At 54.0% G+C, this 27,773-nt stretch overlaps 6 protein-coding genes across 6 annotated transcripts; 4 read left to right on the top strand and 2 right to left on the bottom strand.

Moving 5' to 3' along the window:
- Window positions 1-68: 68 nt before the first annotated feature.
- pks6 (polyketide synthase) lies at window positions 69-9,777 on the top strand (the record flags this gene model as incomplete). The annotated part of the gene is made up of 29 exons (XM_007873090.1): window positions 69-129; window positions 186-349; window positions 399-499; window positions 553-632; window positions 684-728; window positions 783-1,079; window positions 1,151-1,487; window positions 1,541-1,565; window positions 1,624-1,798; window positions 1,855-1,950; window positions 2,010-2,554; window positions 2,607-3,173; window positions 3,226-3,375; window positions 3,433-4,028; window positions 4,084-4,231; window positions 4,284-4,328; window positions 4,383-4,807; window positions 4,857-5,032; window positions 5,083-5,625; window positions 5,677-6,442; window positions 6,496-7,270; window positions 7,423-7,645; window positions 7,696-7,806; window positions 7,869-7,957; window positions 8,011-8,203; window positions 8,263-8,529; window positions 8,583-8,939; window positions 8,992-9,303; window positions 9,365-9,777. 29 exons carry the CDS (start codon window positions 69-71, stop codon window positions 9,616-9,618), a joined length of 7,923 nt encoding a protein of 2,640 aa, XP_007871281.1. The 3' UTR covers window positions 9,619-9,777.
- Window positions 9,778-10,372: 595 nt separating this feature from the next.
- Window positions 10,373-13,959, top strand: GLOTRDRAFT_134082 (uncharacterized protein; the record flags this gene model as incomplete). The annotated part of the gene is made up of 4 exons (XM_007873064.1): window positions 10,373-10,753; window positions 10,809-10,867; window positions 12,115-13,838; window positions 13,901-13,959. The coding sequence occupies 4 exons, from the start codon at window positions 10,373-10,375 to the stop codon at window positions 13,957-13,959; spliced, it is 2,223 nt and encodes a 740-aa protein (XP_007871255.1).
- Window positions 13,960-15,354: 1,395 nt separating this feature from the next.
- GLOTRDRAFT_134081 (uncharacterized protein) lies at window positions 15,355-16,928 on the top strand (the record flags this gene model as incomplete). Its single annotated transcript, XM_007873063.1, has 4 exons — window positions 15,355-15,942; window positions 15,998-16,007; window positions 16,041-16,834; window positions 16,887-16,928. 4 exons carry the CDS (start codon window positions 15,355-15,357, stop codon window positions 16,926-16,928), a joined length of 1,434 nt encoding a protein of 477 aa, XP_007871254.1.
- Window positions 16,929-19,245: 2,317 nt separating this feature from the next.
- Window positions 19,246-23,059, top strand: GLOTRDRAFT_141578 (uncharacterized protein; the record flags this gene model as incomplete). Its single annotated transcript, XM_007873062.1, has 4 exons — window positions 19,246-19,998; window positions 22,248-22,416; window positions 22,467-22,945; window positions 23,000-23,059. 4 exons carry the CDS (start codon window positions 19,246-19,248, stop codon window positions 23,057-23,059), a joined length of 1,461 nt encoding a protein of 486 aa, XP_007871253.1.
- A 707-nt stretch (window positions 23,060-23,766) lies between these two features.
- On the bottom strand, window positions 23,767-25,003 carry GLOTRDRAFT_82465 (aldolase; the record flags this gene model as incomplete). Its single annotated transcript, XM_007873061.1, has 7 exons — window positions 23,767-23,925; window positions 23,986-24,097; window positions 24,164-24,244; window positions 24,301-24,470; window positions 24,530-24,665; window positions 24,742-24,870; window positions 24,924-25,003. The coding sequence occupies 7 exons, from the start codon at window positions 25,001-25,003 to the stop codon at window positions 23,767-23,769; spliced, it is 867 nt and encodes a 288-aa protein (XP_007871252.1).
- Window positions 25,004-25,626: 623 nt separating this feature from the next.
- GLOTRDRAFT_141576 (uncharacterized protein) lies at window positions 25,627-27,598 on the bottom strand (the record flags this gene model as incomplete). The annotated part of the gene is made up of 11 exons (XM_007873060.1): window positions 27,465-27,598; window positions 27,274-27,407; window positions 27,199-27,219; window positions 27,125-27,143; window positions 26,794-27,064; window positions 26,720-26,741; window positions 26,580-26,658; window positions 26,340-26,519; window positions 26,191-26,278; window positions 25,935-26,136; window positions 25,627-25,881 (listed from the first exon to the last, which is right to left on the bottom strand). Exons 2-11 carry the CDS (start codon window positions 27,292-27,294, stop codon window positions 25,627-25,629), a joined length of 1,158 nt encoding a protein of 385 aa, XP_007871251.1. The 5' UTR covers window positions 27,295-27,407; window positions 27,465-27,598.
- Between the last annotated feature and the right edge of the window lie 175 nt (window positions 27,599-27,773).

Genomic DNA, 27,773 nt, shown 5'->3' with positions numbered 1-27,773 from the left:
GAGCCTCATTGCTCCCCCAAGTTGAGGCTCCCGAGTCTCAATATTTTCCCTGTCTTCAACCGTTCAACATGGTCTCTCAGGTTGCACCAAGCTACTCCAACCCGGATGTCCGGGCACTGGCTGTCGTTGGTACGGAAGTTGCACACTGCTGTAACTGATCAGGCCAGTTGCTAACGCGTGTCTAGGAATGTCGATATGCGCTCCGGGGGGCGAAGAGTCTCCTCGAGGCTTAGACGTAGATGCCTTTCAAGAATTTCTGGCTACTAGAGGCGATCCTATGATCGTCGTTCCCAAGGACCGTTGGAATGCGGAAGCCTTCCACGGCTCCCAACCCGGGAAGCTCGTTACCGTACGTTCAGCACGTCCCGACTCGGGGCATGTCTCATTAGCGCTTGCAGACCAAGGGCGGGTTTATTCCCGAAATATCTTACGGTGACCTTTCGGAGTTCGGAGTTACCCCTGCGGAGGCTGCACAAGTCGGCACCCCGCAGCTCGTTCTGTATGTTCCGCTCATACAATTGTACGACATGCTCCTCACTGTCATTATTCCAGCCTTCATCAAGCTTTCAATGCCCTTCAGCGAAGCGGTGTAGACTATCGCCACACATCTACTGGTGTTTACATCGGCGTCGGTGAGTTTAAGTCGGTAGCGGCATCATGTTTACCGGTGCTGACGAACATAGGCGGGTCCGGCGTCCCGTATGAGATGGATATCACTCGTGCCGGTGGTAAGTGCCCCTTAACGGATGATTCCTGTTTGCAGCTCACCTACGTTATCCCAGCCTACTATTCCACCGGTATGGCAATGTCAATCGCCGCCAACAGGATTAACTATGTCTTCGACCTCATGGGACCGTCGGTGCCGGTAGACACCGCTTGCTCGTCGTCGCTAGTCGCCATACACCTCGCCATCCAGGCCATCCGCAACGGCGAGTGCGAGCAAGCGGTTATTGCTGGTGTCAACTTTGTCAGCAACCCGCTCGACACTGTGGCGCTCAGCCAGCTAGGTCTTCTTAGCGAAGACGGCCACTGCAAGTCGTTCAGCGATGACGCCGATGGGTGCGCTCGTGCTGACGTCGGTCAGTATCACCATGTATATGTTGAACTAATTGCACCCCGCTGATCCTGAGTGTTTCATCCCGCTAACTAGTTAATGCGGTGGTTATCAAGCGCCACGACCTCGCCGTCAGAGACCACGACAAGATACTAGCCTCCCTCGTAGGCACGTCGCTCACGACCTGCGGTAATATCATGGGCTCCTTGACGACCCCGAACCCGGAGGCTCACATCATGGCCATTCGCGCCGCGTATGACGACGCTGGCCTCCAGCCGCACCAAGTTGACTTCCTCGAGTTGCATGGGACTGGCACACCTGTTGGTGACATGTTGGAAACAAACGCCGCCGGTGCCACGTTCTCGGAGGGGAGGAATGGACGGGAGCTTATTATCGGCTCTGTCAAAAGCAACGTCGGACACACCGAGACGGGGTAAGTCGGCATCATGTCGCGGCCGTACTACCCACAGACTAAATTGACTACAGGTCCTACTTGACGGCTCTGGTAAAGGTACATGATAAGATAACCTGTATCTGGACTATTAATAGGCTAATGCTTCTCGTCTTAGGTCATTATGATGTTGCAGGCAAAGCAAATCCTCCCAAATGGGTACTTCAAGACTCCTTCGAAGAAGATTCACTTCGACGAATACAAACTGCGCGTTCCCACAGCTCCCGAGGAGTTCAAGGCCCACGATAAAGAACTAGGTCGCATTGTATCAATCTCCAACTTCGGATACGGAGGTAAGATAATCATCTTGTAAGGTTTCGGTCATTATTCAACGACCAACGGTTCCCAGGTGCTGGAGGTCACACCGTGATACGTGAGCACGAGGAAAGGAAGCCGCTGCCTGATTTGGAGGCTCTACGCAAAGGGCCGTTTTTATTCACCATGGGTATGTGTGTTATCTATGGTGGCTGTCCGAGTTCGATAACTTACCTGGAACATGTACAGGCGCACTCTCGCCTCGGGCCTTGCAAACCCTAGTTTCGACTTACAAGGAGCAGTATCAGAATGTCGACCCACTGGCTCTGGCAGAACATTTGGGGAAGAGGACTCGGCAGATGCCCTGGCGTACGTTTGCAGTGGCGGATTCGCTCGCGGCTGCGTCCTTCCCGGAGGCCGTAATGGTCGACAAGCTTCCCAGTCCGGTCGTTTTCACGTTCTCCGGACAGGGGCCCCAGCACTGGAACCAAGGACGCCTTCTCTTCCAGACCTACTCAGTCTTCCGGGAGTCGATCCTGGCTTGCGATGACGTCCACCAGGAGTACACCGGGCGGTCCTTCTTGGAAGATACCGGTCTCTTCATCAACGGCAAGTCTTCTGAGCTGGAGAAGAGCCTAGTGTGGCCCGCACTTACCATCTCCGTCGCGATCACCTTCTTCCAAGTCGCTATGACCGACCTTCTTACTTCACTGAACATACTGCCAAAAGCGGTCGTCGGCCACTCCATCGGAGAAACCGCGGTCCTTTATGCATCTGGTGCGATGCCGAAGTCGGTGAGTAGGAGTATTGCAAGTGCGGATCTCAGTGAGCTTACGATATGCGCAGGTGGTCGTCAAGGTTGCCATTGCCCGTGGCAAGGCGTTGTTACTGGTCGACAACATTGGTGGCGCCATGGTTGCGATCTCTGGCACAGACAACAACTCTCTTCAAGACTACGTCGAGGCGGTCTCGGCTCTTGCTCAGGACCAAGGCAAGGATGCCAAACACCTCTACCTAGCCACCTTCAATAGCCCTACCGACATCGGTGTATCCGGGTCAGACGCCCTCGTAGACATGCTTGCGAACTACATCAATACGTGGGCCGATGGGGCTACGGCGCGCAAACTCCGTGTCAGTACCGCGGTGCATTCTCCCTTTGTTGATATCTGCGAGAAGAGCTACCGTGCGGAGCTCAAGAGTATCTTCTCGAAGCACAAGGGTCCGTTTGTCCCTAAGGTTCCCACCATGTCCACGGTCACTGGCGAGTTCGTAGACGGAGAGTATACCATCGACTACCTGTGGAAGAATTTGCGCCAAGCAGTACTTTTCTCCACTGCCATCCCAAAATTGATAGAGCGCTTCGGCGAAAATACCGTCTTCCTCGAAGTCTCTCCACACCCAGTGCTGTCCAGCGTGAGTACGGTACTCCATTTGATCTCAATTAATTGACGAACACTTTCTCCAGTACATCGAGCAGATGGGAGCCTCATCGGCGTTTGCGTGCAGTATCCGTCCGCCGTCCGCTCGCCAGATTGCATCCGGAGCTAAGAATACGAACGAATTGCAAGCATTTTTGCAGGCAGTCGGACGCCTCCTTGTTAGCGGTGTCAACTCGGTAAGCCACGTCGACATTTCTTGCACTTTCACTATTTCTGACTGTTGTGATTCGCAGATCAATTTCTCGGTGCTCAACGGTTGCCCAAGTGAAACCATCACAGGCCCGGCCTATCCCTTCCAATGGAAACATACTCCTGTTGCTCCAAGGCTGCCGAGTTACTTGTCTTGCCTTCTGCCGCCGACTAGGCTCCTCAACTCTTCTCGACTGCGTGTCAGTCCTAAGCTCCCTGAAGAATGGATGGGTGACCACATCGTGGACGAGACTAATCTCGTTCCAGCCTCTGCCTATATCGAGATGGCGCTGGAATTCGACGGTGTAACCCAAGTCTGGGACTGTCGGTTCGACGCTCCCTGCATTCTCGATGAAAATGCATCGCCCGCCACGTTGGAGGTGGCAAAGGACGGTAACCGCTTCACGATCAAATCGTCCTCTTCCCTGGAGTCCATGCAGGGCGACTTGGAGTGGACGCGCAGCGGTCCCGTCTTTGATACGTTACATGCTACGGGTAAGCTCGGATACGGCAAACCCGTGACTGGTCCGAACGCCGTCACCAAGATAGACGTTCAGGACGTCTTGAGCCGTTGCTTCGCTCGCTACACGAAGGAAGAGATCTACGCGGAAATGCACGATATTCTTCAGTTCGGCCCGGAGTATGTCTACTTCTCCCGCTTATGAGCTGCACAAACTTAAAGCAATCGGCTTTAGGTTCTCTCGCGTGGAGCGCGCCGCGTTGAATGAGGACGAAGTGGTGTGTTGGATCCGTGGTCATGTCGAGGGTGTCAACGCCAAGGACTATGCGTTCCATCCCGCTATCATGGATGCTGCCTTCCAGTCTGGCAACGTGTTCAACCTGGTGTGTAGAGCGCCTTTTCATTGCACGCGATGTATGCTTAAGACTTCCTTAGCTTTACGACAAGATTCCTACGGGCAGAGATGGACGAGTCCTCTACGTAAGTTTGCTGTGCTATCCCTGGTCCCTAGATACCTCCCTGATATGTTTTCAGCTTCCTTATACTCTGAGACGCGGTTACCGTAACGACGGCAGCACTGGCCCACTCGTGCTTCCTGCCGAATTCAAAACTTATACTAAACTGGCTGAGTGGACAACCGACCACTTCACTTTGGATATCTATGTCCTAGGCGAGAACGACGAGGTCGTATATACATTCGAAGGCAAGTTTCCAGAGTTTCAACCGACCTTGACCCTTACTCAACATTGTCACGCAGGCCTCCAACTAAACTTCCTCAATAAGGATACCGTATGGCCTACGGAACGGTATATGAACTACTGGCAACCAACCGCACTCCCACCCAGCCGGTTTGAAGGCGTGAACGACACGCTCGACACCCGCGTTGACGCGAGTGAAGCCATCCAGCTGCTAAAAATGCTGGACTATCGTGCCATGAAGTCGACAGCGCAGACATTAAAGTGATACATCCAATCAATATTTTGCGCTTGTTGCTGATATTGTTCTCAGGGACGTCCCGGGTAACTTCTCGCCGGATGCGTATGACCGCCAACGGTATCTAGCTTGGGCCAAAATTCAGGCTGGGCGGTTCCCGACAGTTCCTCCTGTCGGATCCGACGAAGCCATTGAAGAGCGATATGCTGATCTCTTCGAGCTGGTGGATCGTATCGCGCCTGTGCAGAAGGGTAAGACATACTTCGTCCTGTGAAACGTCCTTTAACCTGACGCCATGCAGACATCCTCCGGACTTCCACCGCTGCCGTTGAAGTTATGTTCCGCGACAACATAATGAGCAAGATCTACGAGTTGCCGCCCTTCGTCGGAGACGTGTTCGGTGAGGTCGCAACCAAGTTTGTCGAGCTCGTGAAGAACGCCGTTGCTGCTGGGAAGAAGGTCGTTCGGGTTCTCGAAGTTGGCGCCGGCACTGGACGCTTGACGGCACTGCTCGGCCAAGCGCTAATCGACGCTCGCATTCAAGATCTGTGTTATGTCGATTATGTCAGTACTGACATCTCGATCTCATTAGCTCAGGAGTCGACCGTTAAGTCCCCGTGGCCTACCATGACTCCCAAGGCCCTCGACCTGAGTGTGCCGCTTGCTCAGCAGGGCTTCGATGCGAACACGTTTGACATCGTCACAGCTTTCGACGTCCTGCACGCCATTCCCGACATCGGTAGCACTCTCGCCGCCCTCAAGGAGCTGCTGGTTCCTGGTGGGCATATCGCAATCATCGAGCTCGATGGTCGACGCTTCGCACAGGAGGCTCCCGGGACAATCTGTAAGATTTCTTCGTAGAAGTATAATTTTGAATACTAATATGTTCTACCAGACATGGACTACGTGTTCGGCTCCTTTGCCGAGTGGTTCGGAGTGTTGCAACACCGGGAAAACGGGTCACACTGCAGTCTGACGCCCGAGCAGTGGAAGGTTGCATTGACCGACGCGGGTTTCGGTGACAACCTCTTCCTGTCCTCACCCGGCAGCCAGATCATACACATGGCCTTCGTCTCCCAAGGTCCTAAGACCGTGTACACTGGCGCATATGTTCCGCCCACTCCTAATGCGTACACACTCCGTGGTTACAAGGCGGGTGAAGAGATCGACCTCGTGAACTTCGTTTCCACCCTGGACTCGCAGAAACCCCACACGCTATGGCTATACGCAGATACCGACAACATCAAGTTGCTCGGTATAGCGCGTTCTATTCGGCAAGAATTTGGTCTCTGGAAGATCATGCTCGTCATCTTTGATCCCTCCTGGAGCACAGAACAACGCGAGCGCTTCATACAAGAGAAGCTTGTCATGCTTCCGTACCTCGACTCTGAGGTCCAAGTTGATGCGGATGGGAATTTGAAGGTTCCCCGAGTCATCAAAGCTCCCAGTCCTCCGCAAACGGAACCCGCGCAGTCGAAACCCTTGGCTTTCGATGGGAAAACGGTTTGGCGTGCATACCCTCAACCTGTTGGGGCTCACGATGTCGAAGTCGCGGTTGACTATGTCAACGTTCGTCCGCTCTTCTCGGATGTCACGGAGTTCACGGGAGTGGTGACGGCGGTAGGCTCCGACACTTCCGACGGCGCGCTGGTGGGAAAGCGGTAAGTCGTTGTGATTCCACATATATGTGAATCGCTCTCAGTTTTGAATGCAGTGTGGTTGGCATTGCGTACAAGCCTCCGAGCACCGTCATTGTCTGCCCGCGCGGGCAAGTCAGTCCAGTTGAGGGCGAAGCGACGAGCTCGCTTGCAGTTGGACCGCGCGCAGCGTTCATTTCCTCAATTGTGCAACCGCTTGTGTCGTCCATCACTGCCGGTGACAGTCATGTCCTCGTCCACGTCGGCTCTGGTGGTCCCGCAGCTCTTGCGGTGGTCAAGTACTTGCAAAGCCTGAAAGCGAAAGTCTTCGTCACTGCTTCGGACCCCTCGACTCTGGTGTTGGCTGGTATCTCCACTCCGGCCGTCCGTTCCACCGAATACGATGTCTGGGTCACGGCTTCGCAGGCCTGGGCACCTCACGGTATCGAAATCGCTTTCAATTTTGACAACGACCGAAACATCGTCGCGGAGACAAGAGAGCTTCTCTCGAAGACTGGCACTCTAGTCGATGCGACCGGTCGCTTCCCAGTGGGTCTCAAGAACAGCCAGCGATATATCGCCGTCGACTCGACTAGCGTCATCAACGCGTCGAGGCTAATCCCCGAAGGACTGTCTTCCCTATCGAAGGAGGCTCTGGAGGCGTTGTCCCCGAAGGTCGCGGTCTTCACACTCCCTCAGCTTGGAGATGCTACACACGCCACCGCTGCGGAAGATACGGCAGTGCTCCTTGATGTGAAGTCCGAGACCGACTCCCTGTCCGTCACGAGAGCCGGAGTGCTGAAGGGCACCAACGCCTTCGATCCCCGTGCGACGTACATCGTCGTAGGGGGTGTGGGCGGTCTGGGAACTGGTATTGCCCGCTGTCTTGTAGAACACGGTGCGCGTCATGTTGTGCTGACGTCGAGGTCCGGAGACAAGGTACGGTCATGACAACCGCTCCCGCGCCCGTTCCTTTCTGACGCCGTGACGCTTTTCTTGAATAGAGCCTCAAACCTGGCAAGCTTGTTTACCAGAAGAAGATCCTGCAGTCGCTGCGCTCTGTCCCCGGAGTCACGATTGACATTGTGGCGAACGACATCATGGACCTGGAGCAGGCGAAGGCCTTGTTCAGCGGGGAGCGACGCGTGGCGGGCGTGTTCTTCTTGCCTGTTGTCTTGGAGGACACCTTATTCGCAAACATGACCTCTGAGAAGTACTGGAAGCCAGGTACATCTATATCTGCGTCAATGCTGTTCGCTTTCTAAACACTATTGTAGTGACCGACGTGAAGGTCAAGGGTCTCACAAACCTGGTGCAAGCCAAGAACCCTGCCGAGCTCGACTTCCTGGTGATCGCCTCTACTGCCGCCATTCTGCTTGGCTCCGAGGGTATGACAGCGCCTCACACGAGGGAGCCAGAAGCATACGTAACTGACTCGTCGTCCTTCTAGGTCAAGCTAACTACACCTCCGCCAACGTCCAAATGGAGCAGCTCGCAGCCAAGCTGCCCAACACCGTGACTATCAGCGTTCCTGCCTTGGTGAGTTTGTACATACCTTGACAACTCACCCATCGCTGACATTGTTCTTCTAGACGGACGGTGGTGTCTACGTCAACAGTATCGCCAAGAACCAGTCTCGCAACGCCGCCCTCGACAAGTTCCGTGACCTCGGGTACAGCACGCTCCGCGTTGCCGAGCACTGTGTCGACGCCATCTGGACGCTCAATACGCCCGCTTATAACCCGCTTTACATCCCGCCCCTCGTCTGGCGCGGTGTCATGGATGGTATGCAACTTCTCAGCTCATCATTTACTCCTATATGCTGACACATGATATCTATACAGTCGTTCCGCCAGACAATAGGCCGTTCGTGCGCCACCTGCTGGTGAAGGAGTCGAGCGAGAACCGGGCGGCAGACGGCGCGAAGGAGAGCTCGATTCGAGGGACGTGCGCGTCGGTGCTCTCGATGGAGGTCGACGAGCTCGAGGACATCGTGCCGCTCGCGAGCTACGGGCTCGACTCGCTCACCTCTGTGCGCCTCAGCGGGCTCCTGCAGCAGAAATTCGGGATCGCGGTGACGCAGATGCAGCTGCTGAGCAGCCACATGACCGGTGAGCCTGGCTGTCCCAGTTGGATTGTACGGCGCCCTGACGCTGCCATGCAGTGAAGAAGCTCGAGGAGATGCAGGAAGAGCAGAACGCTGTCGCTTCGCCTGCGGCTGCCGTCAACGGGCAGGTGAACGGCGACGGCGGCGCTGCGCTGGGTGACGATGTCAGCCAGACGGTCGTCAAGCTGAACGGTGTGGCAGACGGTACTCCCTTGTTCGTCCTGCACGGCGCGGGTGGCGGTATCTCTGTCATGCGGAAGTTTGCGCAGAAGGTGAAGTGTCCAGTCTATGGCGTGCAGGATACGCCCGAGGCGCCGATCAATGGCACGATATACACGCTCGCGCAATTCTATACGGCTAAGATTCGGGAGAAGCAGCCGCATGGGCCTTACCATCTCGCTGGGTTCTCGTTCGGTGAGTCCACTTGAATTAGGAGGAGCGTGCATAACTAAGGCGCCGGTGGCAGGCACTTACGTGGTACTCTACGTCGCCATGGAGCTCCGCGACGCGGGAGAGGTGGTCGCACCGCTCATCATGATCGACTCTGCGCCGACACTCTTCATCCGCGAGGAGTTCCGTGCATGGTCGAGCAAGAACCTGCTCGACAACAAGCTGAAGGAGGAGATCATGGGTGTCGTCACTGACATGTCTACGAGCGGGAGCTTGGACGACACTGAGGAGGTCATCGGGCAGTTTGAGGAGCACTTCAAGAAGAAGGAGCGGGGCGAGGCAGGCGCGAAGTGGGTCGCGCGGTTCTGTCGGGCGTATGCGGCGCACTGTGAGTACACAAACCAGGCTGGTGCACATCTTTGGCATCGAGTTGACCTATCATTTGGCAGTCATCATGAGCATCCGCGCATCCAAGGACCTGGCCGAGGAGATGAAGAAGCCGTGGCCGAGCGAGCGGACGGTGCTGATCCGCGCGCAGGGCGGCGTCGCGACGAAGCCACAGTTCAAGGGAGCGAGCCGCGCTCTGGGGCTGGACAAGTGGGCGGCGCACGTCGACGTGCACGAGCTGCCCGGGACGCACTTCGGTATTCTGAACCCGGATAACGGGATTGCAGACGTGTTGAACGGGGTTTGCGGCGTCTGAGTAGAGGGTATATTTGTTGCATCTTGGCTATAAGGGGTCGTGTATCAAACGGTTTATGAGAGTGACGTCTTGATGTGTATTACATGATCTTGGATGTATGTATCTATACGAAGCTCGTAAAGAGCAGTTCATGCAAGAATGATGTTTCTTCAGTCCTGCTAATAAGGATATGAGAAGTCTTGCGACGTGGGTATATTGGTGAAGTCTGATGAGGTGAGATACCTTTCGGGGCCCGGGGACGGACGGCGCAGCCTGAGAGGAGAATGCAGTTAAGCATAGACAGCACGTATACTACCGTATAGTTGCCTGTCTGGATCGATCCTCCGGCGCCACCCATCTTCTCATTTGCTCAGTAGTCGCGAACCAGTGACCTTGTGCCAGGGTCCCATCAGTCTCCCAGGAGCGCCCACTGGCGAGCACCGGCCGACTGTTGCCGTCCTGAACTCATTGTTAGCATTGTTATCTTAGAGCGCAGGGCAAAAAATCCTGACGGGTCGTCGTCCAAGGTCCGTAAATACCGAGAGCCGTTACTTCTTCCTCTTTTCATGAATACTAGTGCATCAAGCTTTCGTGACCAGCTGGTAGGGTTCGTACGTCGCCTCGTGTACATAGGCCTTGTCTTCCCATACTTCTGTGGACACATGTCGAATGGTTGTGCGGACCCATCAGAGTGATAGCTGTACACACCGGAGCAGTACCGGGTATATAGACCCTCTGTCGGCCCTTCCCAAGTGAGTTCGTCTCTCCCCCCACCATGGTTCACTCATCCTACAACATGGCCCCAGGCGACCTCGAGCTGCGCGGCGCGGTCGCGAACCGCCTCCGACGGCCCGGGGACACAATCGACATCGACGGCATCACATATGAGTACTGCGATAGCTCGGACGACGAGTCGATCGACGAGGCGCACCAGGTGGGACCGGGGAAAACGTTTGGAATATTCATCTCGCGGATATCGGCGCCGCTCGAGATGTTCCTTGGCTACGCTGCCGAGACGTGGCTGGGGCGCAGGCCTCGAGCTGTGTTCAACCGGCTGTTCAAGGACGTGATGCATCGTCCCTGTCCAATGGTGGGGGATCGTTGCTTGGATCCCACATCGGCAGAGAAACTGTGGATTGACATCGTGAACTGCAAGGTCTGTGCTATTTTCTCAGTTCACTTCATTCAATCCCTGCCTGACCTGCTTCAAGGACCCAGCTCAGAAGGAAAGGAACATTGGCAGCCTCGCCCTGCTCCGGAACTACATAATGTGAGTTTTATGTGTTGTCTTGGGTATGAATATTGTGTTACTAGTGACCGTCGGCACACTCTTCACACACGCGTGCTGTCTGTATTTCTCTGGATGCAATTGATATGAGCTGGTCTTCTCCGTCTCACGCCGGCTAATATGGCTTAGATGGCGTGTTGTCAGATCTGCCTCCTCGATATTGAGGTATTGCAGGAAGCAGTATACCTTCTGGCCTTCGACGCTATCTCCAGCGAGGAGTATGAGGTCCGCGTCTTGGGTGACGAGCTTGTGCGGTTCGAAACACCGTTGGTTACAATGAGTTACAGCGACGGATGGTACTTCTGTCTCGAGTCCGTTCTCTTTCTGCTGACTACATTCACTGGCACCAGTTATTACCACCCGCAAACTGCAAAGTCGCTCCGTAAGCAAGATTGGCCCGGGAATTGGACGAACGACTGGGGCGCGGGCTGTGTCGTCAGGGGCAAGTCGTTCTTCCAGCGGTAGCAACTATAGGCTTGAGACCGTCTTCCATGTGTATCGCATCTCCCCACTCATAACCTATCCATCACCCGTATGCCTAATGTATTGCAATTAAAACGAAGTGTACATTAATCTTCTCTATGTAGGGTCAAGTTGGCGGAAGTCGAGTCCTTCTGGGGCAAGCACATCATGCTGCACATGAGAACGAACCATACCGCGGCCTGGACGCTCCAAAATATTATTACTAGTACTGCCTTCGCCTGATCATCCACAACCTATACCCTAAGTGTACCTGCATGCAAGTTGTTTTGCTAGTCGAATGGCTTTAGATGACAAGCATTGGCTATGACGTGATATACTGTTCAAGGCATCATGCTAGGGTGCTCATGTCTCACTGAAGGGCAACTACCCGTCGCCTGTCGGTATATTATCTTGCCCTGCCAGGTGAATATTCCACGAGGGATTTCTCGATTACTCCTAGCCTTGGGTACTACTAGGGAAGAACGGTAGTATCATAGAAGACGTCGAAACCTTCTGAGCGCCTCGTGTTTCCTGTATGTGCTTGCAACGTGGTCGTTTGCGAGTACATCGCACGCATAGCCCGCAGCGTCAACACAGGGCCAACTTTCACAGTGCACTCGCTGGCCATAGTACTTACGGCGAATATAGTTCAGTGTAACCCCCAAAACCACACTGAACGACCCTCGGTAGACGTGCTTGCGCAGGGTTCGCTTCCCTGTCTTAAGTCTACTGGCGCGATGGCTGACGTTTAACGCGTACTGTAGTAGGCGTAGGCAGATGGATCGTTTCAAGGATCCCGACACAGTACGCGCTTTGCATGAAGTCAACGCCCGCATCGTCGAAGCAGAGTCTACCGCCACTCTTAAGAGGGAAGAGGTTGCGGATATCCAACAGGACCTTCGCCTCTTGCAACGGACCCGGGAGAGGGCTGAAGCCAGCAGACCTACCACGCAATCCTATATCGAGAGTCTTCCGGCTGCGTTTTTCGAAGGGATCGACATCGCCCTACGGGCCTTGGACGAGCGGATACGTACACGATCGGAGGTGATGCCGCCTGCGGAGGAGCGCATGCGGGAGGCAGAGAGGGCGTTGGATGAGCTTATAGAGAGCCGCCGGCCCCTGCTGGCACAGACGTCTCCGGCGCAAGTTGTTCCCGAGGAAATATGGATCAACATATGGATGTGGGCAGAGAATTTACATTGCCCGGAGCCTAAGCCGGGGCTTGCGTATGTGTTCTCCTGGGTATGCACCCGTTGGAGAAAGATATTCTTGCGGACACCGACATTATGGAGACAGGTTCGAGTATCCCTGGGTACTTCCAGCGACCTCCTGCGACTGCAATTACAAAGGTCGGATCCATGTCCTTTGGATGTATACTTCATCTTTGGGAACCGCCGCATCAAGAGGGAGGATACTCCGCGGAAAGTGAACATGCTGTTGACCGAGCTCGTATTTTGCGCCAACCGCTGGGTGTCATTCCACCTTGGCGGAACGACCGACCTAGACTTCTACGATGATTCGAAGTTGGTAGGATGGTCGCTGTACACCGACGGTATTCAAGACATGCTCAGCAAAGCCCACGCACCGCGTCTCCGCCACTTCTGTGCCTGGTGGTACGGTGACCCTACTTTGATAGTGGGTCGAGGATTGTGCCCGCCGGTGGCGTGTTCTCTGTCAGAATTACAGATTTGTGGATTTGCAATCAGGACGAACCTGAGTCTCTTCAGTGGCTTAACAAGTCTCGAGCTAGTTCGGCCCTCTGTGCGAGATCTGCCTAGCATTTGGGAATTCCGGGATATGCTCGTGCAGTGTCCGAGTCTAGTTCACCTTGGTCTCGACGGCAAGTGTTTCAACAGCGACTCCAGCTTCCGCCTGCGCTTCCCGGACCCTTTACCTCTTCCTGCCTTACGGTCACTCATGCTTCGCTTCATCGATTACGAGCAGGAGGAGGAAGTGCTTTTCATTCACGAGCTGTTTGACACCTTTGCCGCTCCTGCATTGTCGACCCTATACGTTCTTCACCTCGACGTACCTTGTTTGACAGCATTTGTCGAGGCACTGGAGGCCAAGCCGATGGTATGTGCATCCGGAACGCTGCCTGTCCTTTTCCTGCGCTTCGGAGGATATAAAGAAGAGGATCATGGAATACCTTCCGCCCTTGCTACCAGGACACTTGTGCTATTCCCGCAACTCAGGCACCTCTGGCTGTGCTCGGGTGTCCAGGATACTCGGAGCTTCCTGCGGGCCCTGCGAAACATCAAGGAGTGCCAGCGAGAACCGGGCTGCTCATCGCTCCACGCAGTGACTCTGGAGTTGCACGTCATAAGAGAGCACAATGCCGACGACTTCATCTCTCGAGCCCGCAAGATTGGCGTGCGCGACATTACCGTGCGTCTATATCATTCGTTCAATGATACCTGGCTGGATTACGACGTGTGGCGACAACATGATAGATCCAGAGGCGCAATAATAGAACGAGTGACATGGTGTGGTACGTCGCCGAGCAGGAAATTTATAAGTCAATCATTGACGTCCTTGTACATGGCTATACAGAATCTGCATTCGAATGCTTCGAGAAGAGGACGATTCGCGCGCATCTCATCCATACCTGAATGACATTCTGTAGCTTGGATGCTGACTGTGCCCCAAAGGTATCGACTCAATGAATGGCCATCAAACACGCCACACAACTGTCTGCGAAGTAAAGCTTGAAACCCCTGGTATCCAATCCCGTAGGCATGTGTAGTCAGTCACTATAGGCGGATAGTCAGTAATTGCCAGGCATGCTCGTGGCGATTGGAAATGCAAGTTACTAGCATCTGGTGACATCAGCTCCCAAGCCTGACTTCATATACACGACAATGAGCAGCACACCTCGAACCAAAGGCGATGAAAAGAACACAGACGAGCGGCAAGCGGCGAGGATGTCGTGCGTTGACAAATGCCACCCCATGTAAGCTCAGAAACTCCACGCATCACATCGTCGTCGGCGGAGGTATGATGCGGAGACAGTGACTGTTTTAATTGGGCAGAAACGAAGCGCGCACATACTTAGGCGTGGTCTGAACGTGATATAACCCTTGACGACTCGGAAAACCTGAGGTCGCAGAAGGCACTCAGCTGAAGTTTCTGATGAGCGAGTCGAGGAAAACATGACGTCAAGCAAAATCCCAGACTCGAGGCCGCACCTCACTAACTCTTCAGGAACAAGGATTCAATGCATCTGTAAGAGCGTCGAGACAGCGAACACAGTACAAACATCTGTTAGCTGGCTCAGATGTCTTTCGCAGAAGGCACAATGTTAACGGCAATAAAAATGAGTGGGAGGAGTGCAGTCGTCCATGCCTCGCAACTCAGCGACGTGCACATACCTGACCATAGGGTAGAAGGGGGCCTTCGGGCATTGACGAGGCAGTACTCTGTTCGATTTTTCAGACGAGTTATAGGGGTTCTAGATGCGAGAGCGCCGGGTGAGACGAGGTCAGAATAAATGCCGGATTAGGCCTTGCGACTTGTGTGAGGACCCCGGCATACTGAAAGACATGTTTATTCCTAGGGCGGACATCATTGCCCCATTTTGAGGCCCTATGTCGGATCAATAGGCAGACATAAAGCCCAAAATTTCGGCCCATGTCCGGTGGAAACCGGGCGACAGGAAACCTTTGCCGGTCTTGAGGTCCGAGCCTGCAGTCCGCAGGTCAGAACCACATATTGGTGGTGTCTTGGAAGTCCACAAAGACTGAGGCTATGGTAAGTCTGGAAAGTTGCGATGTGAGCGGACTGGCCTAGAATGAAACGAATGCCCGGGTTGGGTTCAGATCGATATGGTGCCGACTGAAATCGTGGAGCGAGTGCTCCATGTATTGGATCTGAGGTCGCTATTGACCTGTCGTAGGGTGAGAGAAGCTCTCCACTTCATTTTACATCCCCTGAACACATAGTACGTTGGCTAGGTCCATAGACACATGAAAGAAGTGGTTGACGGGTCTCTGCTCGTGCAATACAAAATGGAATTAGATATTGCTGGCATGGTCGATGGTGCACCGAGCGACGTCACTACGGCGCAACGGCTGGAACGTCTGCAAAAGCACACCGACGCGTGGAGGCGGCGCGCCTTCGAGACCGTGGAGGAGCTCCCCTGCCACGAAGCCCATATGGTGCAGCTCTCGGGGAAAGTCCTTGCTCGGTGTATCGGAAACTCTACCCTGGCATTCAATTTACTGCCGGGGCATGCACGAGGGGTACCCGCGAAAGAGTGGCGCTTCGAAAACGTAGGCTTCCCCATCGCAGAATATGCAGTAGATCCCGCGCAAGACCTCGTCGTCATACTGTCCGGGTTGTCGGGAGCGGCCGGGGGCGCTGTTCCTCTTTCTCAAGCACCCATGATATACCTCTGGAGTCTGTCCACGGGCGTACCACATCCTCTAGCTGCTGAAACCGAGTTAGTCTTCCCGCCCGGTCTAGTCTACGACATGGAAAGGCGCTTTAAGCTATTCCTCACGGGAGACATTTTAGGGGTAGAGTTTAGAGCGAGCGACGGTGGACCCTGCAAGCACCTGATTGCTTGGTCGTGGAAAAGCGGCACGATGTGTTTGGTACGTTCTTGTGATGGATGCTGCGCTCCCGTGTGTTCACAACACACTGTTCCAGTGGATTAACGGTATATGTATACTCACCGCGTGTGCATTTGTAGGAGACTGCCTATTGTTGGCTCCGTCGCAAACGACGGGATGTGCCCCGCGGATCTTCGCCAACGTGATAGATACCAGGCGGGTGTATTCACACCCGGTTTCATGGGGAGGGGACGAATACTGCTGTGCGTTCGAGTACCCGTTCTACGAACATCGCTACCTGTCCTGGAAGATTCAGTGGCTCAGCTCCTCGTCAGAGCGTGCAGACGAAGGTCTGTTCCATTCTTTGCCCTCGGACGAATGCGTGGTCGTGGAAATGTCCTATGGCAAAATAGGATTCCCCGCTCCTGAGGAAGATGTCGACGATGGCCACGGCGAGCACCATCTCAATCTGACGCATATCATCCCGGCTACGGTGATTCTGTCCAGGATCCAGAAGCACACCATCAGCCACCCCGATTCGCAGAAAGTGTGGCGATGGGAAGAGTGGGGCGCTGCGCGCACATTTATGACAGGACCTTTCCAGAGCTTCGGCCGCGCCTTTTGTAGGCAGTCCATCTCCGCGTATCGCTTCATCGAGTGGCCCATCCCTGTGTACCCAGCCGAGCCGCGCGAGGGGCTTGCGCGAAATATGGCGGAGCTTTATGATTTCAACACATGGCGGTTTCGTCGCGCGCCGCGGGAGGACGGCCTGGAGCTGCACGCCGTCACGACCCGTGACAAGGGATTGTGGATTAATCATGCGCAGTTCCTGGAATGTGCAAAGGTAGATTTCCGCTTGCCTCCATTGATGACACGCTACAAAGGATACCAGTGGGATCTGGCGATCTCCGAGGACAATGTGGTCCTGTTCTATGTGAGTGAATGAGCACGAACGGATGTACGAGTGCTAAGGACTCCATGCGTAGGATAACTATCCACACACTGAATGCTATGTCATGAGCATCTAGGTCGCGAGCATGTTTTCTACGGCACACACCTCGACTTTGAGCCTGAGACTTGCAGGTTGAGGCGATGTTACGGTGTATTATGAACTATTCAATCACCTTACTTCAGACTTCCACAGTGAGTGCACTGTAAAGCCTAGACGGCGAATCAGCTACCTGGTCGGCATAGATCATCACCATCGCGTCTGTGCTCTTCGTGAAGCTCGACTTCCCTGCCTCCCGATTATCACCCGATGACACGGCTCTGGAGACCAAGCGCGAGGTGTTTGGAACCCGCTGTCAAGTTCAGCGGCGAGCGCAAGCGTTATGTCCTCTGTAAGTCCAATAGCCAGTGGGGCGCCGCGGGGCCAGCAATGGTTCCTCGAGCCACGCAATCCTCCGGTGTAGCTTCCACAACTAATATACCACTCTCTTAGTTGTTTTTGATGTCCTAAAGCTTTCTCGCTCTCCCCAGCCCTCCGGTACGTCTTCCTGAAAATCCTGTTATGCATTCCACTTGGTAACTTCATACTGGCTTCCCGGAGATGAACTTGAAGCTGCCTCACGTGAAGCAGCATAAGTTTGAGGGCGTCCGTACATGGGCGGAGTCGCCAGGCTGACGTCGAGTCTAAGCATGTAAGGAGTGGGGTTACGGAAGATGCACCCTTCCAAGCGTTCGTGCGCAGGACTATCTCACTATGGTCGGATCCCGAAATCTTCCCTTCCTCGTGGCTGTCCTATGTTCGTGCTCCTCCCGCACTCTCGATGTCATCTCGACCTCAAAACGTATTGTTCTTGGCTCGCTCTCATACTTATCATGCGTGCGGTCTTGATTCCTCTGAGCGGCAGACGGCTTGGGTGCAGGCCGACGCCATCAAATTTATCTGTACGCCATGGCTTCTTGGTCCGAAATCCTGACTCAAACGACGACTCACTGCAGGCTCAATCGACGTTGAAGGCCTCCCTCGAGGACATTTCAGCTAGCCGAAAGACATATCTTGCGCGCTCACGCTTGATTCGGTCGAATTATTTGCACTCCGCCTCTGCATGTTATCTTCGGCTTTCTCAAATGTTTGCATGTATAGGACTGGAAATCGACCATGACCGCGGTTCATTGTCCGAGTTCTGCTGGCCAACTTAGACCACCCGTGGCCCCCGACTTTTCTCCGTCGCGCGTCGGATTCATAGTGCCGATCCCGTTCCCAGCTCGCACGGTTCCCGCGAGATACCTTATCTCCATCGTCGTTGTGCAGCTCGGAATATACATGTATGTATGCGCAGGGTCTATGCATCATTACGGTGACATTGCGTTGAGGAGCGTGAAACACCCTTTCGAACGTTCGTGCGCGAGGATCGCTACGCCACTCTAGTTCTTTGTCCTTGTCTTTGTAGCGCGCCACGGGAGGGGCATGTCCCGCGCTCATGATATCTCTTGTCCGGAAGATACGGATCGCTGTCGCGCTCTCCTCCCTCAAGCACGCTTGCGCGCAGTATCCCTGTCGTGCTTCCAATCTTGGGTTGGCGCCTTGGATGGAGGTCGACACTGTCGACTTGGTCTTGATGACCTGGATCGATATGCGGTTTTACTACCGCTGCGATCACCGAGGTACTAGCACTGGTCCAATCTTACCTCAGCCGACTCGCGGTGGCGGCACCCTGGTTAGGATGCATGACCTGGACTTCGACGCGGAGCTTCTCCGGGACTTTCCTGCGACATTCTTCCTGGATGGTGACGCGACACTCTGTTCTGGACTCTCGAGTCAAGGGGGTCGTTCTTCGCCCGTATGTGTCTAGATGAGTCATCGATGCACTGTCTTCGACGACACGTACGGAGAAGATATTGGCAAGGTCCACCATTCGAGATCTTGGTACCTGTCCATGCCAATGGATGCCCTGGATCTCTCTTTCCTGATGCGAACGATGCGATATGGATAATCGACTTCCATGTACTTGTGCAAGAATCCCGGATCTCCCGACTGTAGTCCTGGGTCCCGGTCTATCCGATGTTAGGTGAGTGTATAGACCCTGCCGGAGTCTTCCCGCTTGTCTAATGCGTGTCCTACTTGATTATATTATAGAATACTTCAATGACTCCGAACGCCTCGTGTCATCCGACAGGTGCCTGCAGCGTGGCCATCTTACAAGTAAATCGCCTCCATCGCCTCCACCTCCTGGCAAGTTCAAACCCCAAACGACTCCCGTTACCTGTCCGAACGCAGTACTGAGCTTTGCGGCCGGTGAGCGTTGTCGAATGAAGTCAGCCTATCAGCTCATACGATCCTGTAGCTTAAGTTTGGGGGGGAACTTCAAGCCTATGGATCGTTTCAGGGATCCCGAAACGATGCGCGAGCTTCGTGCAGCAAACGCGCACGTCGACGAGGCAGCGTCTATTGCTGGATCTGCGAGGGAAGAGGTTGAACGCATTCGGAATGATCTCGCGGTCTTGAAGAAAGAGAGGGACCACGCTTGCACTCCAATCGCTCCAGGAGATCTTCTTCCAGTCCAATCCCTCGAAGGCATTGACGTCGCCTTGCAAGCGTTGGATCAACGAACACGTACGCGGGCTCAAGTACTCCCGCCTGCGGAGCAGCGTCTCGCCATGGCAGAGAAAGTCCTAGAGGGGCTTGTAGAGGAGCGTTTGCGCCTTGCATCGCAGGTGTCCCCGGCGCAGGTCGTTCCCGAAGAGATATGGATCAAGATATGGATCTGGGCCGACATACTTTCCCCTCCGCGGGACAGGCCGCGATTCCCATTTGCGATATCCTGGGTGAACATGCGCTGGAGGGCCATAATCTTGCGATCGCCCATAATGTGGAGTCATATCGAGGTCTCGCTGGATAGTTCACCTCAGCTCCTGCGATTGCGAATACAGAGATCGGGCCCTTGTCTTCTGAATGTATACCTCCGGTTTAGGACCTGGAATCGTAATTGGAATTCGACGAATGGGGGCAGAGAGAGGCTGGGAATTCTCTTGCGCGAGCTTTCGCCATGTATCCACCGATGGGTGTCATTTCACCTGGGGGAGAGCATGTGGACTACGTCCTCCTTCGATTGGCCTATGTTCGCTCGCGCCATTGAGGAGATGCTCGGGAATGTCTGTGCGCCCCACCTTCAGCACTTCTGTATGTTGTGGCACGACAAGGGGGATTGGCTACAAGGATTGTTTCAATCGGGGGCACCCTCCCTCTCGGAAGTCCAGCTTCGTGGGCCGATAATTAGGACGAACCTGAAGCTCCTCGTTGGGCTGACAAGTCTGGAGATGATGGGTCTCCGCCCACAAATTCGATTAAGTGTTTCGGAATTCCGTAGTATACTTGAGCACTGCCCCGCGTTGGTTCATCTGGGTCTTGACGGGAAATGTTTTGTCAGCGACTCAAGTGTCCGAACCCGACACCCGTACCCCGTACAGCTTCCTTGCTTAAGAACTCTTAGGCTTTCCTTCAACGACGACTCGGAGCAGAGACTCGGCACTTTCATTCGGGGGACCTTCCATGTGTTCTCTGCGCCGAACCTGTCGTCACTCTGTCTGCTTCACCTAGGCCTCCTTTCTTTGACGGCACTTATCGATGTACTGGAGAGAATGCCGAGGGCATACGGATCGCAGACGCTGTCGCTGTTACTCCTTCGCACCGATGAAGATGGCATCGACCTTGACTCTGCTCTTGCGACCAGGATGCTCCAGCTGTTCCCGCATCTTCAGCACCTTTGGCTCCATTCAGCAGAAAAAGACAGTCGAAGCTTCATGGAAGCCCTGGGCCGAATGAGAGAGTCGGCAAGAGAGCCGACTTGCGCTTCACTGCATACATTGACTCTAGAGTATGCGGACATGGAGCTCTACTATTCAGACACAGAATTATATGTGGATGTGAGGCATAACCTCTTGGAGTTATGCTGCACAGCTCGCTCGTGCGGCTTTCGAGATGTCATTGTGCGTTGTTATCGGCCCGGGCTTCTTCCAGAACGGTACGGGCAAGATTCGTACGACGTAGATCGGGTGCAACAGTTCGGTCTTACGATGGAAATCACGCGTGACTGTGGTACATAATCTGTTAGGTTTTCTACAGTATGCATCACGCACTGATATGCCTATTTCCGTGTAGAAACTGACTTGGATTGTCTCAAGAGGAGGATGAACCGCGCCTATTTCCTTCCCTAGATATCCCTGCCGCATCCGTTTAAGAGGTGGATGGCCTACTTGTGAGGCGGGTACTAAGTGGTCATGAGCTTCAGTCGATATCCAAGCGACAGCGATTCCATTTGCCCAGGTTTGGGCGAGCGGACTCGCGTCCGCCGCGAGCACTAATATTCCTGTATATCATGTCTGCCTTTTCCTGCAATGCACATCCAAATCACAGCGCCAAATCAGGGTTACACTCCAGCCACCTCATCCAGGGCGGTACAATCATCATCGATGGGGAAGAGCACAAGCAGCACCCGATGCAATGAGGAATTAGGAAGTTTCGGCATATCCTCTATGGGCTTACGTCGGCACTTCCTTTCCTAGGATTTTAGTTCTCTTGATCGTCCAATCAATGCGACTTGGGCGTCAACTAAAATGTGGTGGACTATGAAGGCTGTCATAAACAGTGCCGTTGTGCGCTACTTATGCAGTGCAAACGCCCCGCCCTTCCCGCTAACCTCTAGTCTTCGCGGACAATCTGCTGACAACTGCGACCGACATCGCCGAGCTGCACAGTGGTCCGTGCTTTCAGACCTCGGACATCTACATTTCTCCGCCACTTAATCTTCGGATTGGAGGCGGCACAATTTATTGCAGTCCGCGATCCCCAAAGGTCCGTTCACGAATTTCTGTACCTTGATTTCCTGTGAGCTTACCTACAGGTATTCCAGGAATCCTACAAAAATGGGATGTCATCAGTATCGTCAATGCCTTTCGGTTAAGTAGAGATGCGATGACCAGCGTTCCTCAGAAACAAGTTTGGTACTCACCTAAGTCCGAGATCCTCGAGATCCTTCCAGATACAATCCCTTACCGTCGACACCACCGGAACCACGTTTTCGTATACTGACAACGGGGCGCCTCCAGAGAATGCGTCCTACGTGGCTATTGTTGCTATCCATGGGATGTGTTTTGCTGCTCGTAAGTCGCTCTGTAGACCATACCCTGAAATATGGTCAAACCTTCGTCCCGTTAGCTGTCTTTAAGAAAGTGCAGGACATTGCACGCGAAGCCGGCATCTGTTTTGCTGGCGAAATTACAAGGGTTCTACGGTGGTTCCACCATCAGAGATGGCAGTCCTGCTTAGCGACCGACGAGGAGAAGGCCGCATTCCTCAATGCGCAGGGCCTCGAGCTGGCACAGTTCATCGACTGTTCATACAGAAGAGCAATCTGCCGCCCATATCGAGCGAAGTCAAAAGGGGCGGTGTCTGCGTCCTCGGGTGGTCTTCTGGGAACGGCTTGGCCGCTGCAGCGCTTGCGAACGCGCATAGACTCCCCGCCGAAGGTCAGAAGCGCTTCGCGGATTATATTCGCGCGTATGTTATGCAAGGTCCGAGGAATATCCCACCTTCGAATGCACACTACTTACATGCAACGCAGAACACCCCTCCATCTTCTTTGGCCTACCTCTCTCGCCGACGCTCTGGTCTCCTCACATGGACGGGTCTATCCCAGAGGACTGGCAGACGCCCTTCTATACCCGTTGGATCACCTCATACTTCGATCATGGCGAACTGGCGTCTCGCAACGTTCATGTGCTATCCTACATTGTGCCCGGCACCACACGTGCTCCGTCGATCTACAACACGTCTGTTGAGGAGCTTTCGGAAATGATCGACGAAGGGCCACAGGAGCTAGCTGGCATGTTCACGACCCAAGCTCAAGCCAATGCGATTTACCGGAAATCTTTGTTACACGAAGGCGTTCGTGCCACGATGCCTAGGTTGAAGGTGTCGCTGCTGACGGGCGATGCAACTTGCTCGTTTTCGCTGAATGCCTTGTGGTCGATTCACGATGATGATGAGAAGAACGGAGGTGGCTTTGTGCGTTTCAGCATCATACCGGGCGTGAACCACTTCGTATATATCTGTGGCTCGTACTGTTGCCTGAAACTAACCAAGAACTTCATATAGATGCACTGGGACGAACCTGAGAAAGATTTCAATGCATACATGGACGCATCGCTCTTGTGAAGATAGATGGTGGACTATTGGGCGTTGGCTGCGCCTTGCGGACGTTTTTCTACGCCTATAACGCGCGGGTTGCCGGAGTAACCTACAAATAGAAACGGAACGCATGTACGTCGTTTTCCTTGGAGTGGGGAGGGATAGACCTGACGGTCTATCGAGCAGTTGCCAAGGTTATGACACTGTTGTGGCATGAATACGCGTACAGCGTCTGCCGGCGACTTGTCCGAAGCCGACTCGCGGGTGACCGGTCTGCGCTCCTTGTGCTTCTCGTTCACTCTCCTGGCTAAGAAAGTTTGCAAGCCCCGGCGAGCAATATTGACCCGGCTGCGGGGAACATGCAACTAGTGTCGGCGACTCGCGAGCAACGACCACTGGGTATAGCTTGATCGCTGACTATGCACATATTTCGCGATTCATCACGTATCAGGCACTCTTGTTCTTGCTAGCCTCTTCCGATGTGCTTACTCGAACCACTGCCGACTATGTCCCTTCGTACGAGTTTAGCCTATCGCGCTGTATTCCGATGACCCCACGGCCACTTCATCGACGTACACTAGATCAGTCTAGATGACTACTCGAGATGTTGGATAATCCTGGTTCCGTAAACCCATCTTTCGCATCTCAGACGGCACAGTCTCCACTCTTCACGGCATGGCGTAGACTAGGAAGTCGCTTCCCCTGGGTGCTAAAGCCCGTCGAGCAGCACTCAGTCACGCCTTCCCTGCCGATCCAAACAGAATGTAGAATCTCTCGCAGACCGCGGCAAACACCTCAGTAGCTTCCTCGACCGCGTCGGGAAACGGCTTAGTCAAGAGTGCTTCGCCGAGCGCTTTGGCGTACGGATCTCTCGCCCAGCTGTTCAGATTTATCTACGAATGCATTGTGCTTGTCAAGCTTAGGTGGGAGATATCACTTCAGGCAGATCTTACCTTGCTCACGCCGTTCCGGATGCATTCGCGAAAGAGAGCATCCGGGAGCTCGTCCGTTCCATGGAGACAAATGGGAACAGCGCCTTGGAAGGTGTCCCGTAAGTCCTGTAGACTGATCATTCGCCGAAACAAAAATATCAGACTTCGTGATGAGCGCCATCGGGAGTAGTGCACGTACATGTCTTGCCTGAAATTGGGAGGATTGATATACTTTCCGTGCAGGTTGCCGATACTCGGTGCGAGGATGGTCGCACCAGTGCTGATCGAGCTTGAGCATCAGCCTCAGGCTCAAGACAAAAAACTGGAAACATGTACCCCTCTATGAATTCCTTCGCCTTCTGAGGATTCGTGAGCTTTGCGTCGGATATCATCCTCAGGCCCGCCTCGCCGCCCTCCAGGCGGCCGAGCTCCACCTCTACCGGAATCCCCAGCTTCGCAGCGCGCTCGACGTACGGACGTGCGATGGCAATGTTCTCCTCGTCCGTCTGGCATGGCACGAATTAGCTGCAGCAGAAAAACGTCTGCGACAACCTGCGGAAGTTACCTCTGCGTGACTAGCGTCAACCATGATGCTGTCAAACTTGATTCCCTGCTCTGCGAGCCCCAGGGCGAGCTCCAAGTGTTCCGGATCAGTCGCGTGGTCTAGGTGCACTGCGATGGGCACTGAGGCATCTCGTGCTCTGGAAGACATCAGAGTCGTGCATATTTACGCTGACCAGACCCTCAAGAGTATAGAAGATAATGGGTAACACTTACGCGGTGACACAGAACTGGAGGAAAGGACCCTTGCCGTACATCAGCGTGACGGGGAAGATCATCACCATGGCGGGGCTCCTGCAGCGCTCGGCGGCGCGGATGAGAGCCACCACGGAGTTGGTATCGTAGCTGGGAGTTCAATCCCGATAAGTAACTTGGCTATCGAATAGAATGCCGCCTACCATGCTTGTGAAAGGATTCCGTATCCCCCGCGCTGTGCCTTGTAGAGGATGTCGAGCGTCCGGTTACCTTCGAATGGCATTTCAACAGCTGTTGGTACGCAAGGCGGTTACTCTCATGCGGCGGAGGCTCAGCCTGCAATGAATTGATAACGTAGCGGTGACATTCAAGGCCGATTTGTATGCGGGTCGTGGTTAGTCAGAGTGCACGATGACGATGGGTCTCATGCTCAAGTTAGAACGCGGTCCCGGTCCGGATACCTTCTAAGCCCTAACCTTGTCCTCCAGATCGTAGTCGCCGGTCGGGTGCAGTACGCGCAACAATACTACAAGTCTGCCGCGAAAATGTCAGTTCTGCAATCTGACCCCTCATACTCTCGGATGTCCGCGAGAAGACAGACGACTACAGCGCTTCATGTGTTTGGGGTTAGTGATGTTTCGATGTAACGGAGACATGGGTCAGAGGGAAGTCGCTGGATAGGGTGAGTAAATCCCTCCTGTTCGGCAACGCTGGCCTCTGCACTAGTATACTCCACATACGTACGACCTATTAGAGTCCGTTGGAAGGCATCTGCTTGCCTTATACATCAATATAACAAATTCTAGACAACGCATGAGCCTTTAGTAGGATACTCCCATCCGAACACGAAGAACTTACAATCCAGAGATCAACATCTAATCCTGATTCTCGTCATGCTTATAATCATCATGCCGTTGAAAGCGCGGAGTTCCGTCTCTCCATAGGTCTATTCTGCTTTTGCGCATTGAACTCCACGCGCCTCGCCACCATCTCGCACGAATCGGTGCTCTGCGTAGAATCCATGCCCGTGTGCGCGAACAATATCGTCGGCAGCGTCACGCGCGTGTCGACGGCGCCCTCTCGGGTCGCCATTGCCACGGTGGTCGGCTGCGTCGTCTTCCCGAGCGCGACGAGGACGACGAGGAGCGTGGGGAATATGTTCTGCGGGTCGCAGAAGGTCAGTATTGGTGAAGAGCGGGCCTGGATGGACGTACGGCGATGGTACTGGGAAATACTACGAATGTTGCCACTTGGAATTCGGAGCCTGACGCCTGAGCGGCAAATGACGGTGAGAAGGTGCCCTTCAGGGTCAGCAATAAATGGTTTTCTACCCCTTGAATTATATGAGTATTGAACGGGCCGTCCATGATCAAGCCCAGGAGCAAGCACGCCGAGTTGATCGCGCCCGATTCAATTCTGGCGTGCAGTCAAGCTTAGCGTGCAGCAGGAGGTATGAGAACAGGGACTCACAAGACTGTGACTATACGGCCGTAGGGCTTGACATGCTTGTGCCCGAGCACGTCCCCCAGCCCATTATTCAGCCACCATATACGTCCGGCTGGCAGGGTACGGACAAAGTCAGTGGGACGGAAAAGGCAGGCGGAGATAAGGCCACGAACCTATCAGCGCGGTTACGAAGACATTCGTAGCGAGAGACGTGGAAAAGAAGACCGTCCGCATGATCATCGACCACTTTCCGGCATGGATCCACCCCTCGGGAGGTGTCGTCACGGACAAGGGCAGGTGAAGCCTGACCAGATAGGCTTCTGCCGCGAAGTATGTCAGTGCGTATCCGCACGCTGTTAGGGTTGTCGATGATCAATGAGAATAGGCGAGGAGGACCGGCGAGGGTGCCATACCTGCTCCAGCAAGAAGAAGGAAGCTGGGGACTATTATGACGCTCTTTCGTCTTTCCCATACCACGAAAGAGCGCCATATCTACTCGTAATACGCCATTGTGAGTAGCAGACTCTACAGAGTCCCATGCTGTTACACTCACTAGGAGACCGTCTGCGATTACCCTATTCACAATCATGCTAAACAGAAACACCGAAAAGGGTGATAACGACGCACGTATTGGTAGCAACGATTGGAGCTAGTATGCAAGCGAGAAGGTTGTCTGTGTTCTTCTCGTGGAGCTGCTTCTCCGTCTCTCCGGGATAGGGCATATCCGATTGAACATCACTGAGTATAAACGTGTACGCGAAATAGATCACTGCCTCGGCCGTGGCACATATGAAGAGGGACACGACGACGAGCATCAGCTTGTACTCCTTGGAGCCGCTGAAGAGCTTTCGTGACTGTAGGATGTACACACATCCTGCGAAGATTATTGTGTACATGCCTGCACGGATATCAGATTTCGGTACGGCACTAGGACGAGGATAAGGCACGACATGCTCACCATACAACACGCTCTGAAGCTGCACCTCACTTGTCAGCCTCTTATCACAGCACTACTACTATCATGCGCCTTACCCATAGCCAGAGAATATTACCCTAACCACATCGGTCGTCAGGAAAGCCAGCGCAGCAATCCGCTCTTGAACGTACCCGCTGCAGAGAGAGACTCATCGGCCTCAGCAGTGATTACACAGTGAGTGAAGAGGAAAGGAGAGGAAATTAAGAGGCGGCCTTGTGCCGCACGGCGGGAGATGAGGTTTGAAAGGAGGTGGAGCTAAGTAGGACTGGCATAACGATTTGCTCTCTCAGTTCCGCAATCATGAGAAAGGATCAGTACATACGGCGCTAAGCTAACGGCGGTCCATCGCCGAGGCTATATCAGCTAATGATGGAGTGTGCTCATGTACGGACACATCGGGGTACAGTCTGGAAGTGGGAGTGGACTCACATGCTCTGATGTTGATGAAGAACACCGCCACTAGACTAAGGTTGCAGCTGCCTTGCTTATCGCAGCAGATTGGTGCCAATGGTGGCCTCGTCATTGTCGCGATCGTGGCCTCAAAGTCCCTACAAGAGTCGGTGTATACGTATATACGTAGCCCTTCCAACTGTTTCAACAGCCCTCAGCTCCCTCCAAATCACTCGGCAAC

This window comes from Gloeophyllum trabeum (genome assembly GCF_000344685.1).
Source record: "Gloeophyllum trabeum ATCC 11539 unplaced genomic scaffold GLOTRscaffold_00024, whole genome shotgun sequence".
Taxonomy (NCBI): Eukaryota; Fungi; Basidiomycota; class Agaricomycetes; order Gloeophyllales; family Gloeophyllaceae; genus Gloeophyllum; species Gloeophyllum trabeum.
Note: the sequence above shows the minus strand (reverse complement) of the source record. Positions and strands in the feature narration are given on the sequence as shown.